This window comes from Meriones unguiculatus, chromosome 6 (assembly GCF_030254825.1).
Source record: "Meriones unguiculatus strain TT.TT164.6M chromosome 6, Bangor_MerUng_6.1, whole genome shotgun sequence".
Lineage (NCBI taxonomy): Eukaryota > Metazoa > Chordata > Mammalia > Rodentia > Muridae > Meriones > Meriones unguiculatus.
Window position 1 is genome coordinate 22,041,970 of NC_083354.1, and position 13,363 is coordinate 22,055,332.

The 13,363-nt window shown below is 38.6% G+C and overlaps 1 protein-coding gene across 4 annotated transcripts in view; it reads right to left on the bottom strand.

The window, feature by feature from the left end:
• The window catches only part of Herc1 (HECT and RLD domain containing E3 ubiquitin protein ligase family member 1), a 163,842-nt gene that overhangs the window by 118,453 nt on the left and 32,026 nt on the right, over positions 1 to 13,363 (bottom strand). For all 4 annotated transcript variants that reach the window (XM_060384853.1, XM_060384852.1, XM_060384850.1 and 1 more), the window contains exons 5-8: positions 11,913 to 12,224; positions 8,839 to 8,935; positions 8,217 to 8,360; positions 3,590 to 3,717 (exon numbers count right to left, since the gene is read on the bottom strand). In XM_060384853.1, the coding sequence (XP_060240836.1) occupies positions 3,590 to 3,717; positions 8,217 to 8,360; positions 8,839 to 8,935; positions 11,913 to 12,224 (681 nt within the window). The remainder of the gene's footprint in view (positions 1 to 3,589; positions 3,718 to 8,216; positions 8,361 to 8,838; positions 8,936 to 11,912; positions 12,225 to 13,363) is intronic.

The window sequence follows — 13,363 nt, forward strand, 5'->3', positions numbered from 1 at the left end:
TTATAAGAAAAAATTAGCTGGGCAATGATGGCACATGCCTTAAATCCCAGCCCTCAAGAAGCAGAGGAAGGCAGATCTCTGAGAGTTCAAGGCCAGCCTGGTCTACAGAGTTCCAAACTATGTCTTGAACCTAGCCCTCCCCCACCCCCTGGGGGGAGGAAAAAAAGTCACTGTCATTTATTGTGCTGTTTTTAAACACCCAACACCCAGTATATAAACAGATGAGCAAGTGGGATTAAAATAAACTGGTCACAGGTAAAATGAAAAAAAAAAAAAAAAAAATAGAAGAGCCTCTGCCAAATACCACTAATTGGCTTGCACTTAGCAAATACTGTTCAATCTAAGCAGTAATGGAAATATTATTTTAAAACTTCTACTTTTTCCCAGGCAGTGGTGGCACAGGCCTTTAATCCCAGCACTTGGGAGGCAGAGGCAGGCAAGGATCTCTTGAGTTTGAGGACAGCCTGGTCTATACAATGAGTTCCAGGACAGCCAGGTCTACACAGAAAAACCTTGTTTCAAAAAAACATTTCATTTACATGATTCGTACACAGAAGACTAGACCAAGGAATGAAAATATAAAACTTATAATATAAATCATAAAACTGGTGTTAATTATCACTCACAAAAAAATATATAAATCAGAAGTCACGACAGCTCCCCTGAACACCTTTATTTGTTCCTAATTAATAACAAAATGACTGGTGCTTGACTTAGGCTGTACAGGAAAAGATACATGAAGAAAAAAGAAATATGAAAGGAAGAATGTCTGCCAATTAGGCAATCCAAACTGCACAATCAGAAAACTGAACAACTTTTTCTTTCAATTGGCTTTGATTCGATTATATTCATCTTTATGTTTATACCAAAAGGGCTTTTTTGTTATGGTTATTATTTTTGTTTTGTGTTCAAGTTATTTTAGAAAAGACTGCTATGGATAGGCTAGATATCTCCACCAGAAGAGAAGACCATACATATATTTATATCAGTTATCAGAAAACATACTTCAGACAAGTACAGAGTGTAAGAAAACTCCAGCATAGCATAGGAGGTGTGCCCTTGTTTGAGGAAGTGCATCACAGTCGGGGTGGGCTTTGAGGTCTCTTATACTCAAGCTCCACCCAGTGTGGAACACAGTTTCCTTCTGCTGCCTTTGGATCAAGAAATAGAACTCAGCAACTTCTCCTTCTCTAGCAACATGTCTCCCTTGCAAGCTGCCATACTCCCTACCATGATGATAATGAACTAAACCTTTAAAACTATAAGTCAGCCCCAATTAAATGTTTTCCTTTATAAGAGCTGCCTTGGTCATGATGACTCTTCACAGCAACAGAAACAAGACAGACTTCAAGTCCAATACAGTAAGACCCTCTGAGCTTTCTTTTAAATATTCTTTTAGCTGAGCACTCATTTCAACACCTGCACTCTGGGAGGCAGAGGCAAGCAGATCTCTGTAACTCTGAGGCCAGCCTGGTCTACAAAGTGAGTCCAGAACAGCCAAGGCTTCACAGAGAAACCGTGTCTCGAAAAAACAAAAAGAAAAGAAAGAAAAAATATATATATTTGAGCCGGGCATGGTGGCACACACCTTTAATCACAGCGCTCAGGAAGGCAGAGGCATGCAGACTACTATGAGTTCAAGACCAGACTGGCCTACAAAGCAAGTCCAGGACATCCAACGCTACACAGAGAAACCCTGTCTCAAAAAAACAAACCAAACAAAAAAACAACAAAAAAGAATAAATATTTGTAGCTCAGTTGGTACAGTTCTTGTTTATCATGCAAAATGTCCCGGATTTGATCCCTAGAACTACAACATAAAAACAAAAACAAAAAACAAAAAAACATGCCTTGCATTTTGGGCATTATATCATACTGTATAAAAATACATTATCTTCATTTAAACTTGAGAGTTACATTTAGTGGCAAATTAGCACTGAGTAGGTCTGAGGGTACTGAGACAGATAGAGTAAGAGGCTCCACAGCTTTAACAGTAATCAGAATGGCTCATCAAAGTATTTCTCCCACTTTATTTCTATAAACATACACACTGGACTTCACATAACCTAATATGCTCATGACACAACTATTCTATATAGCAAGTAATTTGCAAATTCCTTTGGGATATAATGTTACACACTTACTATTTATAATTTACTACTAGCAGTTAAACATAAGAACTTTAAATTCAAATAATTTACACACAACCATCTGATACACAAAGCAGAAATTACTTTCTCTGTTATAGAAAGGAAGCATATGACAATGAAGGAAGGTCTAAGGTTTGCGTGGGGATATAGATGAAGTAACTGAGCACTTGCTGAGTTAGATCCATGGACTCTTACTACAAAACCTACTGTGAGGAACAGATGAACAATCATATAATAATACCAGAGTTTTAAAGTATGCAATTGACTCTATAATAAAATAAAATAAATAGCTTATATTACATTTTTAAGCAAATGGAATATTTCTGTCTCTCAAAGAATAATTCTTTTTAAGTTTTTTTAAAATATCTATTTATTTGTTTGTTTGTTTGTTTATATGTATATGAGTGCTCTATCTGCATGAACACCTGCATGCCAGAAGAGGGTATCAGATCACATTGTAAATGGTTGGGAGCCACCTCATGGTTGTTCGGAATTGAACTCAGGACCTATGGAAGAGCAGACAGTGCTCTTAACCACTGAGCCATCTCTCCAGCCCTCAAAGAATAACTAAATTAAATGTGAATTTCGGCTTTGCTGGTAATCTATTTTGGCCTGGTATACAATAGGCTCCTACATTCAAGGCCAATGTGGCTGGTGAACTCAAGGAAGAAAATATCACTATTCTTCACTATGTCTGGACCTCTTTGGTACCACCACACTTTCCATCTCAAGTTTTTTCGATGCTGTTGCTGTTTTTTGTGGTTTTTTGTTTTGGGGGTTTTGTTTTGGTTTGGTTTTTGGTTTTTCAAGACAGGGTTTCCCTGTGTAGCCTTGGCTATCCTGGACTTCCTTTGTAGACCAGGCTGGCCTCAAACTCACAGAGATTTATCTGCCTCTATCTCACGAGTGCTGGGAATAAAGGCATGTACCACCATGCCTGACCTCTTTACCTTCTTTTTCAATCATCTTACTTTTTTAGTTCTATCACTGGTCCCCTCAAGTTTTTGTTTTGTGTTCTCTCACTATTCTTTAACAGGAAGGAGCCTATAAGGTATCTCGATTTGGGTGAGACATTAAAGAGTTCTAAGCACTAATTGAATCAACTTACTTCAAAGAAGAGGGACCTAAAAGAGAATGCATCCAGGTCATACAAGCAGGTAAGAAAACCTGGCTTTTGAAACAAAATTAAGTATTTTTATCTCAATGTGTTGCCTTAAAATGCCTTTCTTACTCAGGCTCGGTGGTGCACACCTTTAATCACAGCACTTGGGAGGCAGAGGCAGGCAAATCTCTATGAATTCAAGGCCAGCCTGGTCTACAAAGTAATTTCCAGGACACTAGGGTTGAAAAGTTTTTCTTTTCTTTCCAAACTTCAAGTTAACACTTTTTAGTTACTTAGCCCATTGGCACGCTTATGTATGTTCATTCCTTAGTCTTACCTGCCCTGTTGATGTCAAAGCAAGTGAAGACTGGCTCCCCGCACAAACTTTGCGAATAAACATTCCTTGTAAAGCTTCAATAACTTTAGGTTTATATACTCTGTTGGTATCACCATGGCCAAGTTTACCTACATACATACATAAAAAAAAAAAAAGGCATTTTTCAAGTTGGGCACCTAATAAAATAATATAACTTTTATAACAATGAGCAGACAGATTTAGAAACCCATAAGTTTCTGCTAGCACACGACATTAACAAATGAACATGACTGTTGTAAGAAAGTTAACAATAATATTATTGAAAATATGATTGTATCTTATTCTCAATCCATAAAAACTATTTTAAAGAGACACAGAAGATATTTCCTTCTAATTTCTTCCTTTTTTAACAAAAAACTTTTTAAAGATTGTGTGTGTAAGGAAGAAGGAAAAAGGGGGAGGGGGGGAGAGAGAGAGAGAGAGAGAGATCAGAGGTATTGGATCCCCTGGAACTGAAGTTATAAGTGGAAACCCAAAGAGAAGTTCTAGCCAGCTCTTAACCACTGAGCTATCTTTACAGGCCTTATTTTTACTTTTTAATTTATATGTGCATGCATGTGTGTGTGTGAATAGGTTTCATGTGCAAGTAGGTTCCCAGAGAAACCAGAGGAGGGTGTGGGATCCCCTAGAGCTGAAGTGACACGTGGTTGTGTTACCTGATGTGGACGCTAGAAATCAAACACCAGTTGTTGGTATAATGTTCTTTTAAAATGTATATGCCTACAATGGAAAAAAGATAGCATCTTCAACAAATGGTGCTGGTCTAACTGGATGTCTACATGTAGAAAAATGAAAATAGATCCATACTTGTCACCCTGCACAAAACTGAAGTCCAAGTGGATCAAAGACCTCAACATAAAACCAGACACATTAAATCGGCTTGAAAAAAAAGTGGGAAATACCCTAGAACTCATTGGTACAGGAGAAAACTTCCTGAACAGAACACCAACAGCACAGGCTCTAAGAGCAACAACCAATAAATGGGACCTCAAGAAACTGAAAAGCTTCTGTAAAGCAAAGGACACCGTCATCAAAACAAAGCGACCACCTACAGATTGGGAAAGAATCTTCACCAACCCTTTATCTGACAGAGGACTCATATCCAGTATATATAAAGAACTAAAGAAGCTGAAAAGCAGCAAACCAAGTAATCCACTTAAAAATGGGGAACAGAGCTAAACAGAGAATTCTCTGTAGAGGAATACCGAATGGAAGAGAAGCACTTAAAGAAATGCTCAACCTCACTAGCCATTAGGGAAATGCAAATCAAAACAACCCTGAGATTTCACCTTACACCCATGAGAATGGCCAAGATCAAAAACTCAAGTGACAACACATGCTGGAGAGGTTGTGGAGAAAGGGTCTCCACTGCTGGTGGGAATGTAAACTTGTACAACCACTCTGGAAATCAATCTGGCGCTTTCTCAGACAACTAGGAATAGCGCTTCCTCAAGATCCAGCCATACCACTCCTGGGCATATATCCAAAAGAGGCTCAAGTACACAAAAAGGACATTTGCTCAACCATGTTTGTAGCAGCTTTATTTGTAATAGCCAGAAGCTGGAAACAACCCAGATGCCCCTCAACTGAAGAATGGATGCAGAAATTGTGGTACATCTACACAATGGAATATTACTCAGCAATGAAAAATAAGGAAATCATGAAATTTGCAGGTAAATGGTGGGATCTGGAAAGGATCATCCTGAGTGAGTTGTCCCAGAAGCAAAAAGACACACATGGTATATACTCACTCATATAGACATACAACATAGGACAAACCCACTAAAACCTGTGCATCTAAAGAAACTAAGCAAGAGAGAGGACCCTAACTAAAACGTCCAATCCCCATCCAGAAAGGCAAAGAGGATGGACATCAGAAGAAGAAGAAAACAGGAAACAACCTAGGAACCTACCACAGAGGGCCTCTGAAAGCCTCTGCCCTTCAGACTATCAAAGCAGATGCTGAGCCGGATGGGCAACTGTTGGGCAGGTGAACGGAATTTTAGGTAAGAACTGGGAAATAGTAAGAGCTGGAGAGGACAGGGTCTCCACAAGGAGAGCAACAGAACAAGAAAATTTGAACATAGGGAACTTCCCAGAGACTCATACTCCAACCAAGGACTATTCATGGAGATAACCTAGAACTCCTGCACAGATGTAGCCCAGGGCAGTTTAGAGTCCAATTGGGTTACATAGTAATGTGACATAATCTGACATAATCTGTGACATAATCTGACATAATCTGATTGGCCTGCTCTTTGATCACCTCCCTCTGAGGGGGGAGCAGCCTTAGCAGGCCACAGTAGAGGACAGTACAGCCACTTTTGATGTGAACTGACAGACTAAGATCAGAAAGGAGAGGAGAACCTCCCCTATTACTGGACTTGGGGAGTGGCATGCAAGCAGAGGGAGGAGGGAGGGTGGGATTGGGAGGAGAGGAGGGAGCGGCTTATGGGGGGATGCAGAATGAATAAAGTGTAATTGATGAAAAAAAAATGTATATGCCTTACCCTTGTTAATTCAAATGCTGATTTCCCCACCCCCAACTCTCTGGTTTACACAAATAAAGCAACTAGATACAATGTTGTGCAATGGGAGGAGCCAGAGGACAGGAAAGAGGGGAGGAGCTAGAGAACAGGAAGGGGCGAGAAGGTGGAGGAGCTGGAGGAGAGGAGAGCACGAAGAGAGCAGAGCAGGAGGAGAGAGCTAGGAGGACGCGGAGCATGAACCAGATCTAAGATTTCACAAAAAGCAAGTATAATGTGGGAAATCTAAATGTTAGGAAACTGAGGACATGGAGGTTTAGGAGGGAGTAAATATTGCCCAGCATTGTGTTCTAGGTTAACTAAAAACCCAGTCTCTGTGTGGTGATTTGGTTCTACAGCTGCTGAGGATTAACAGCAGCAATACCAGAAGTTAAACCCATAGTAAATATTAATAACCACTTACAACAACCAGTCCTCTAAAAGAGCAGTAAATGTTCTAAACCCCTACACCATGTCACCAGTGCCTATATTTCTAAATTTAAATGGTCTGACAGGCAAGCCAGGCATTGTAACACAGGTTTATAATTTTACCGCTAAAAAAGCAGAGGCAGAAGAACAGCTGCAAGTATGTCACACAGATAGATCACGTCTTTAAAGGAAGGAAGGAGGAAAGGCAGGCAGGCAGAAAGAAAGCCACTATAATCCCGGAATTTGGAGGGCAAGAGAATTGTTAAGTATTTAAGGCCAAGCCAGGACTAGTGGTACATGCCTTTAATCCCAGCACATGGGAGACAGAGGCAGGCAGATCTCTTGTGAGTTCTAGGCCAATCTGTTCTTCACAGAGAGAATAAATGAGAGAGAGAGAGAGAGAGAGAGAGAGATGGACAGACAGACAGACAGATATCTAGATGATAAATCTAAAAATAAGAATGAGTTTGAGGCCAGCAAGATCTACACAGCCAATTTCAGGTCAGAAAGGTATAAATAGTAAGACCTTGTTTCAAAACAGAAAAAAGTGGGGCTGGAGAGATGGCTCAGCGGTCAAGAGCCCTGACTGCCCTTCCAGAGGTCCTGAGTTCAATTCTCAGCAACCACATGGTGGCTCACAACCATCTGTAATGAAATCTAATTACCTCTTCTGGTGTGTGTGAAAACAGGGCATTCATATAAATAAAACAAATCTAAAGAAAAAAAAAAAAAAGCAGAAAAAAGTGCTAACAGTTTACATAATTTTTAAAAAGTTAAAGATTCAACTGTTTATGAAATAGAAAATGTGGAAAATGATTGAAAGCAGGAAAAATGGCTAACATAAAAATGTAACCTCACTAGAAATCAGTAAAATATAAAATAAATTATATTATTTTCACTACTTAAATTATCTTTTAAGTTACTTTTTTGTTTGGTTTAGTTTTTGGTTTTTGAGACAAGGCCCTGCTAGCCTCTAGCTTCCAAACCCTCTTGCCTCACCCTTGTAAATTCAGGTACAGAAGAACACCACCACACCAGCTAAAATGATCTCACTTTTCATACCTGGTATTGCTGATCTATGTGTACAAGGATTCAGACTGCTGACAGAGTAACTAATTAAAGTGGGCAAAGACCCGCTCACTCATGCAGTAGGTTTCTTTTGTTTTGTCTATCTTGCTGACAACCTTCTTGTTTTCCCATATGGTGGGGGCAGGGAGAGAAAGCACTGATTTTAACATTGGGGAAAAAAAAAAAAACAAAACTAGGGGACATCTTACTCAACAATGAGAAACTTATTTTATATACTGTCACATAATAGTATAATATTGCTCTAGGCCTTTCAAAAACTTAACATAGTACCATGTTTACTAATATAAATATTTCTATATTCGAAACAAGTTATAAAATAACATATATGAACTATACAGGCCCACTTTGGCTTCCAAAAAGGACATATATAAATGCATATGTATTTAGCAGTCTGTCTACCAATGTGAACATTGTAATAATGAAAGAAACATTTTGTTTTTATGACATTTGAGCTTTTCTATGCTAGGCATATATACTTGAAAAATATTTTTTCTTCAATTTTTAAGAAATAAAGCCCAAAGCTACCAATAGGTTTTCTTACATACCATTGTCTCCTCCTCCAAAAGACCACACAGTCCTTCCATCTTTGGACAAAGCAATCGTATGTGAACTTCCACAAGAAACTTCTCCTACATTACTAATGTCTTTTACTAACGTTGGAATGTTACGGCTGTTACTGTCACCATGACCTTAGATAAAACACAGAAATATATTAACTCCTTTTCTCTAGGTCATATTTTTCACAAGAGTAATGTGCTACCAGTTATTTTTAAATGCAATTAAAAGCAAAAAAGACAATCATCTCTATCTGTTCTACCTAAGTCTCTTAGGCTGCTCCTAACCTGAAGGCACACTGATTTTAGCGCATTCTAGGTTTCTGTAACAGCACTTGCCTTAATCTGTCTATAACACATCCACATTAACTTGTTTTCACTGACCAGCACATCATAAACTTCAGGGTCATAATGTTATGTTTGTTATGTTTCTTATCTCTTATGCCTGGTTACAGTTCTTGATAGATTTCAAAATCTAGAAATAATTATCTATAGGAATACTTACTTTGAGTTTAAAAGTAATAAAAGAAATGACCTATGAACTCATGCTCACTGGTTTAGTAATGGACTGTTTCCGTCTATGGAAATAATTCCAAATTGTAAGAATTCTTACCTAGTCTTCCGAAGTCTCCTTCACCCCATGTATATAATTCACCATCCTCTGTGACAGCAGCACTGTGTCTGTATCCAGCTGATACACAAACAACTACCTGGATTGTACATAAGTAAATCTGATAAGCATACAAATGCTAAAACACATACACAAAAGGGCTTTACAGGCATTATTAGCACAACTCATGTAAAAGCTGACATGAGGACAAGGCTGTTGACTAAAGCAATCACTTACTTTCATGTTCTGCTTGCTGAACCCTGAACCTTGGCTTTGACCCAAAGAAGAGAGTAAGTTTTCTTAACCCAAAAAGACACAATGTAATTTCTAGCAAAAGACATATCTGATCACTAGCAGGAATGCTACAGCATCAATTAAGTCTTTACTGAAGGAGTTGGAGAGAGTGCAACAAAAGTCAATGGCAACTTTTTAAATCTAAGATTAACAGAAAAGCTCTAGCCTTTATTGACCAACAACTCATTACATAGTAACTCAAAATGCTATCACAAATACAATTGGAAATATAAATTCATATCAAGATTCTCACAGCCCTTCTTCTTATCAAGAAATTCTTTGACTAATACAGTGGTTTGCAATCTTCTAGTACTTTGACCTTTAATACAGTTCCTCAAGTTGTGGTGACCCCCCCAAAACTATAAAGTTATTTTCACTGCTACTTCATATAACTAATTTTGCTACTGTTATGAATCATAATGTAAATATTTGTTTTCAAATGGTCTTAGACAATCCCTATGAAAGGGTTGTGACACCCACCAACCCCCAAAGGAGTCATGACCCACAGTTTGAGAACTGCTAGATTAGTAGGGCCAAAACAGTAAGGGCATACAACAACAAACCTTGGGGATCACTTATACTCGCTAACACTGACTAATGTTATCAGCTGCTTAGAAACACACACACACACACACAGAGAGAAAAAGTCAGCACTAATAACTCCCTATTTTTTAAACCTCCAAAAACAAGAATTCCAAAAGAATTTAAATGTGAGACTCAATGTTTAAAATGTGGACACCTAAGCCAGGCCTGTGATCCCAGCACTCAGGGAGGCAGAGGCAGGTGGATCTCTGTGAGTTTCAGGCCAGTCTGGTCCACCAACCAAGTCCAGGACAGCCAAGGCTATACAGAAAAACCCTGTCTCAAAAAAAAAAAAAAAAAATCCAAAAAATAAAATAAAATATGAACACCTAAAGTAGTCTAAGCATTGAGAAATTCTAAACTTTCCATTTGTAAATTAACTTAAATATTCTATTATTTTTTTCCACCATGACATTTAATCTATATTGCTGTACAAAGGGGATATTAAAAAGAATATAACTAAAGCAATGGAATTAAGAAAGAAGATATTAAAAGAACCAAAAAAAAAAATCACAATTGTTAAGAGTATTTAGCAGAAGAACCTTAGAGTTCCATATTCCATATCTTTTCAGTTACTGAAGCAGGGTATGCTTCGCTATGTTCACTGCCCTCAAACTAGCAATCTTAACTGTCTCTATCTGGAATTACAGGTATGTGCCACTACACCCAGCATACTCTGTACCTGTCAAGTATTTGCTGGTGTTTACAAAGTGGGATGTTACAAGACCCATTGTTTGGTGTCTTATAACTTTGATGAGTAAATTAAAATACTACAAGAAATAGCAGTGTGGAATTTATTTGATATCCATTTGAGAAAATGTCTCATGATGGAAAAAAATGTAGTATGTGTATTATTATAAAATTTGGAAATCTTAAAACAGAGAAACCCACATAAGTCTTACCTCTGTAAAGAAACGTCAAATAAAAATAAAAACAAGTTCTGTTTCTACTGGCACCAATTATTTAAATAAGACTCTTGACAATCACTTAACCACTCTAAATGCCTCATCATTCAAGGGCTAGAGAGATGACTCAGTCCATAAAGTGTTTGTATGAAAACCCAAGTTCAGTCACCAGAACTTCATTAAAAAGCCAGAAGTGGTGGCACATGTTTTTGATCCCAAGGCTGGCACAGTAGAGACAAAGGACCCTGGTGTTCAATGGGCAGGCAGCTTAACTTTAGCTGAGGCCCTGTCTCAGAAAACAAAGTAGAAGGACTAGAGAGATGGCTGGGCTATAAAGAGTTTGCTGCTCTTGCAAAGGACCTGGATTCAGTTTCTGGTGCCTGCACGGTTCCAAGAGATCCTCAGGTCTCTTCAGGCATTAGGCACACACACATACACAGACATACACCGAGGCAAAACACCCACATGCATAAAATAAATCTTTTTTGTTTGTTTTGTTTTGTTTTTGAAGACAAAGCTTCCTCTGTGTGGTCCTGGCTGTCCTGGAACTCGCTCGGTAGACCAGGCTGGCCTGGAACTCACAGAGACCCACCTGCCTCTGCCTCCCAGGTGCTGGGATTAAAGGTGGGTGTTACTGTCACCCAGCAAAATAATAAAATACATTTTCTTTATTTTTAATTATGGAGGAGGTAATGTACATGTGCATACAAGTGCCTACGGAGACTGAAAACACTGATTCCCCTTGGATTGGGGCCACAGGATAGCTGCGAGCCTCCTGACGTGAGTGCTGAGAACAGAACATGGGTCTTCTGAAGAGCAGTATGCATGTTTAGCCACTGCACTATTTCTCCAATCCCCCTCCAAAACAATATTAAAAAGTGGAATCCTGAGTCAGGTGTGGTGGCACACGGCTTTAATCCCAGCACTTGGAGAGGCAGAGGCAAGTGGATCTCTGTGAGTTTAAGGCCAGCCTGAGCTACAGAGTGAGTTCCAGGACAGCCAAGGCTACACAGAGAAACCCTGTACCAAAAACAAGCAAACAAAAAAGGGAAGGGTGGACTACTGCCCTAGAAACAACACTTAAGGGTGACCTCACGTCCCGCACACACGTAAAAACTAAAGTTGAAATTAAAAGGAACTAAAAATTGAAAGCTGCATGTAAAAATGTACTATAACCTATAAAATAAATACACAAAAAGATAGACAAGAGGAAACTCAGAAGAGAATCTATCAAAACCTGACCAATACTGTCAGTTACCACACCACTGTATCAATTTCTCAACCCAAAGCACATACCTTTCCCTGTAGTGGGCCCTGAATAAGCTTGGGGTATTTCTGGGTTGAACTATTCCCATGTCCCAGTTTCCCGTAGTCGCCATCTCCCCAGCTGAAGACTTCACCTTCTGTAGTAAAAGCTAAAGTGTGACCATCCGAGCCTTTAGATGATGAAACTTTTTTAATGGACCGGTGAGGCTCAAAAGTTAATTTTTTTAAAGTAGACTGATTATTGGAATCTCCAAGGCCCAGTCTCCCATAGCTGCCTTTACCACAAGCTCTGACAGAGCCATCTGTAGAAATGACAAAAGTGCAATACTGTCCAGCTTCAATCTACAAAAGAACACCAGAATCTTAAGTTAGAAAATGCTCTGAGAGATTCAAATACTTCAGGTCAGGTTTATCAAAACAGCAGAAAGGAAATCATTCAGAGCAGAGAATGACATGACCCTCCATAGAGAGCAGCAAGCAGAAAACCAGTGGCATTCTCAGATTAACCTCACGCTGAGTGTAAATTCATGTATCTTTTAAGTTATCTACCAGATCCATGACAAAAATGAAACAATGGGGCTCAAGAGATGGTTGAATGGTTAAAAGCACTAGCTGCTCTTCCAGAAGACCTGGGTTTGATTCCCAGCACCCACATGGTGGCTCACAACGACCTTTAACTATAGTTCCAAGGAATCTGTATCCTCTACTTACATGATATACAGACATTTGTGTACATAGGCTAAACATCCACATATGTAAAATTTTTAAAAAAATAAAATCTAAAAAATATAAAAACAAAGTAAAAATTATAACCTCATAATTAGAGAAGGGAAAAAAATTCTATAAATTCCTAAGAGTCTATTAAAGCAAGAATCACTCAGATAAAAATATATATTCACATATTCTATGCTCATTTAATTTAATGAAAATAAAGTATAAACTACAATATTGAACTACAAATATAAAAAGAGAAAGAAAAATTTGATCCTAAGAAAATGAAATGCCAATCTGAAAAATGGAAAAGTCCAGTTCTTACTAAGTAGTACTTGTGTGGAATAATGAAACCTACTTCCATTCACTAGGATCTGAAACAAGGTCTCTCCTTGTAGTGCTGGTTGGCCTGGAATTCATTATACAGAGCAAGCCACACCTCCTGAGTACCGACACCAAGGATATTTACCATGTTTACCTCATTAGGCTTTTTTAAAACACTAAGTCCCAAGTTAATATTTTGTATATAGAAATGGTATCAAACATATGATAAAAAATTCATTCTTCTGTTAAAATGAAGAACTGAGTGATACAGAAGTATCATAGGTAGAAATGCTCATTGGGCTGGAGAGATGGCTCAGAGGTTAAGAGGCTGCTCTTCCAAAGATCCTGCATTTAATTCCCCCGCAACCACATGGTGGCTCCCAACCATCTAAGATGAGATTTGGTGCCCTCTCCTGGTGAGCAGGCACACATGCCGATAGAATGCT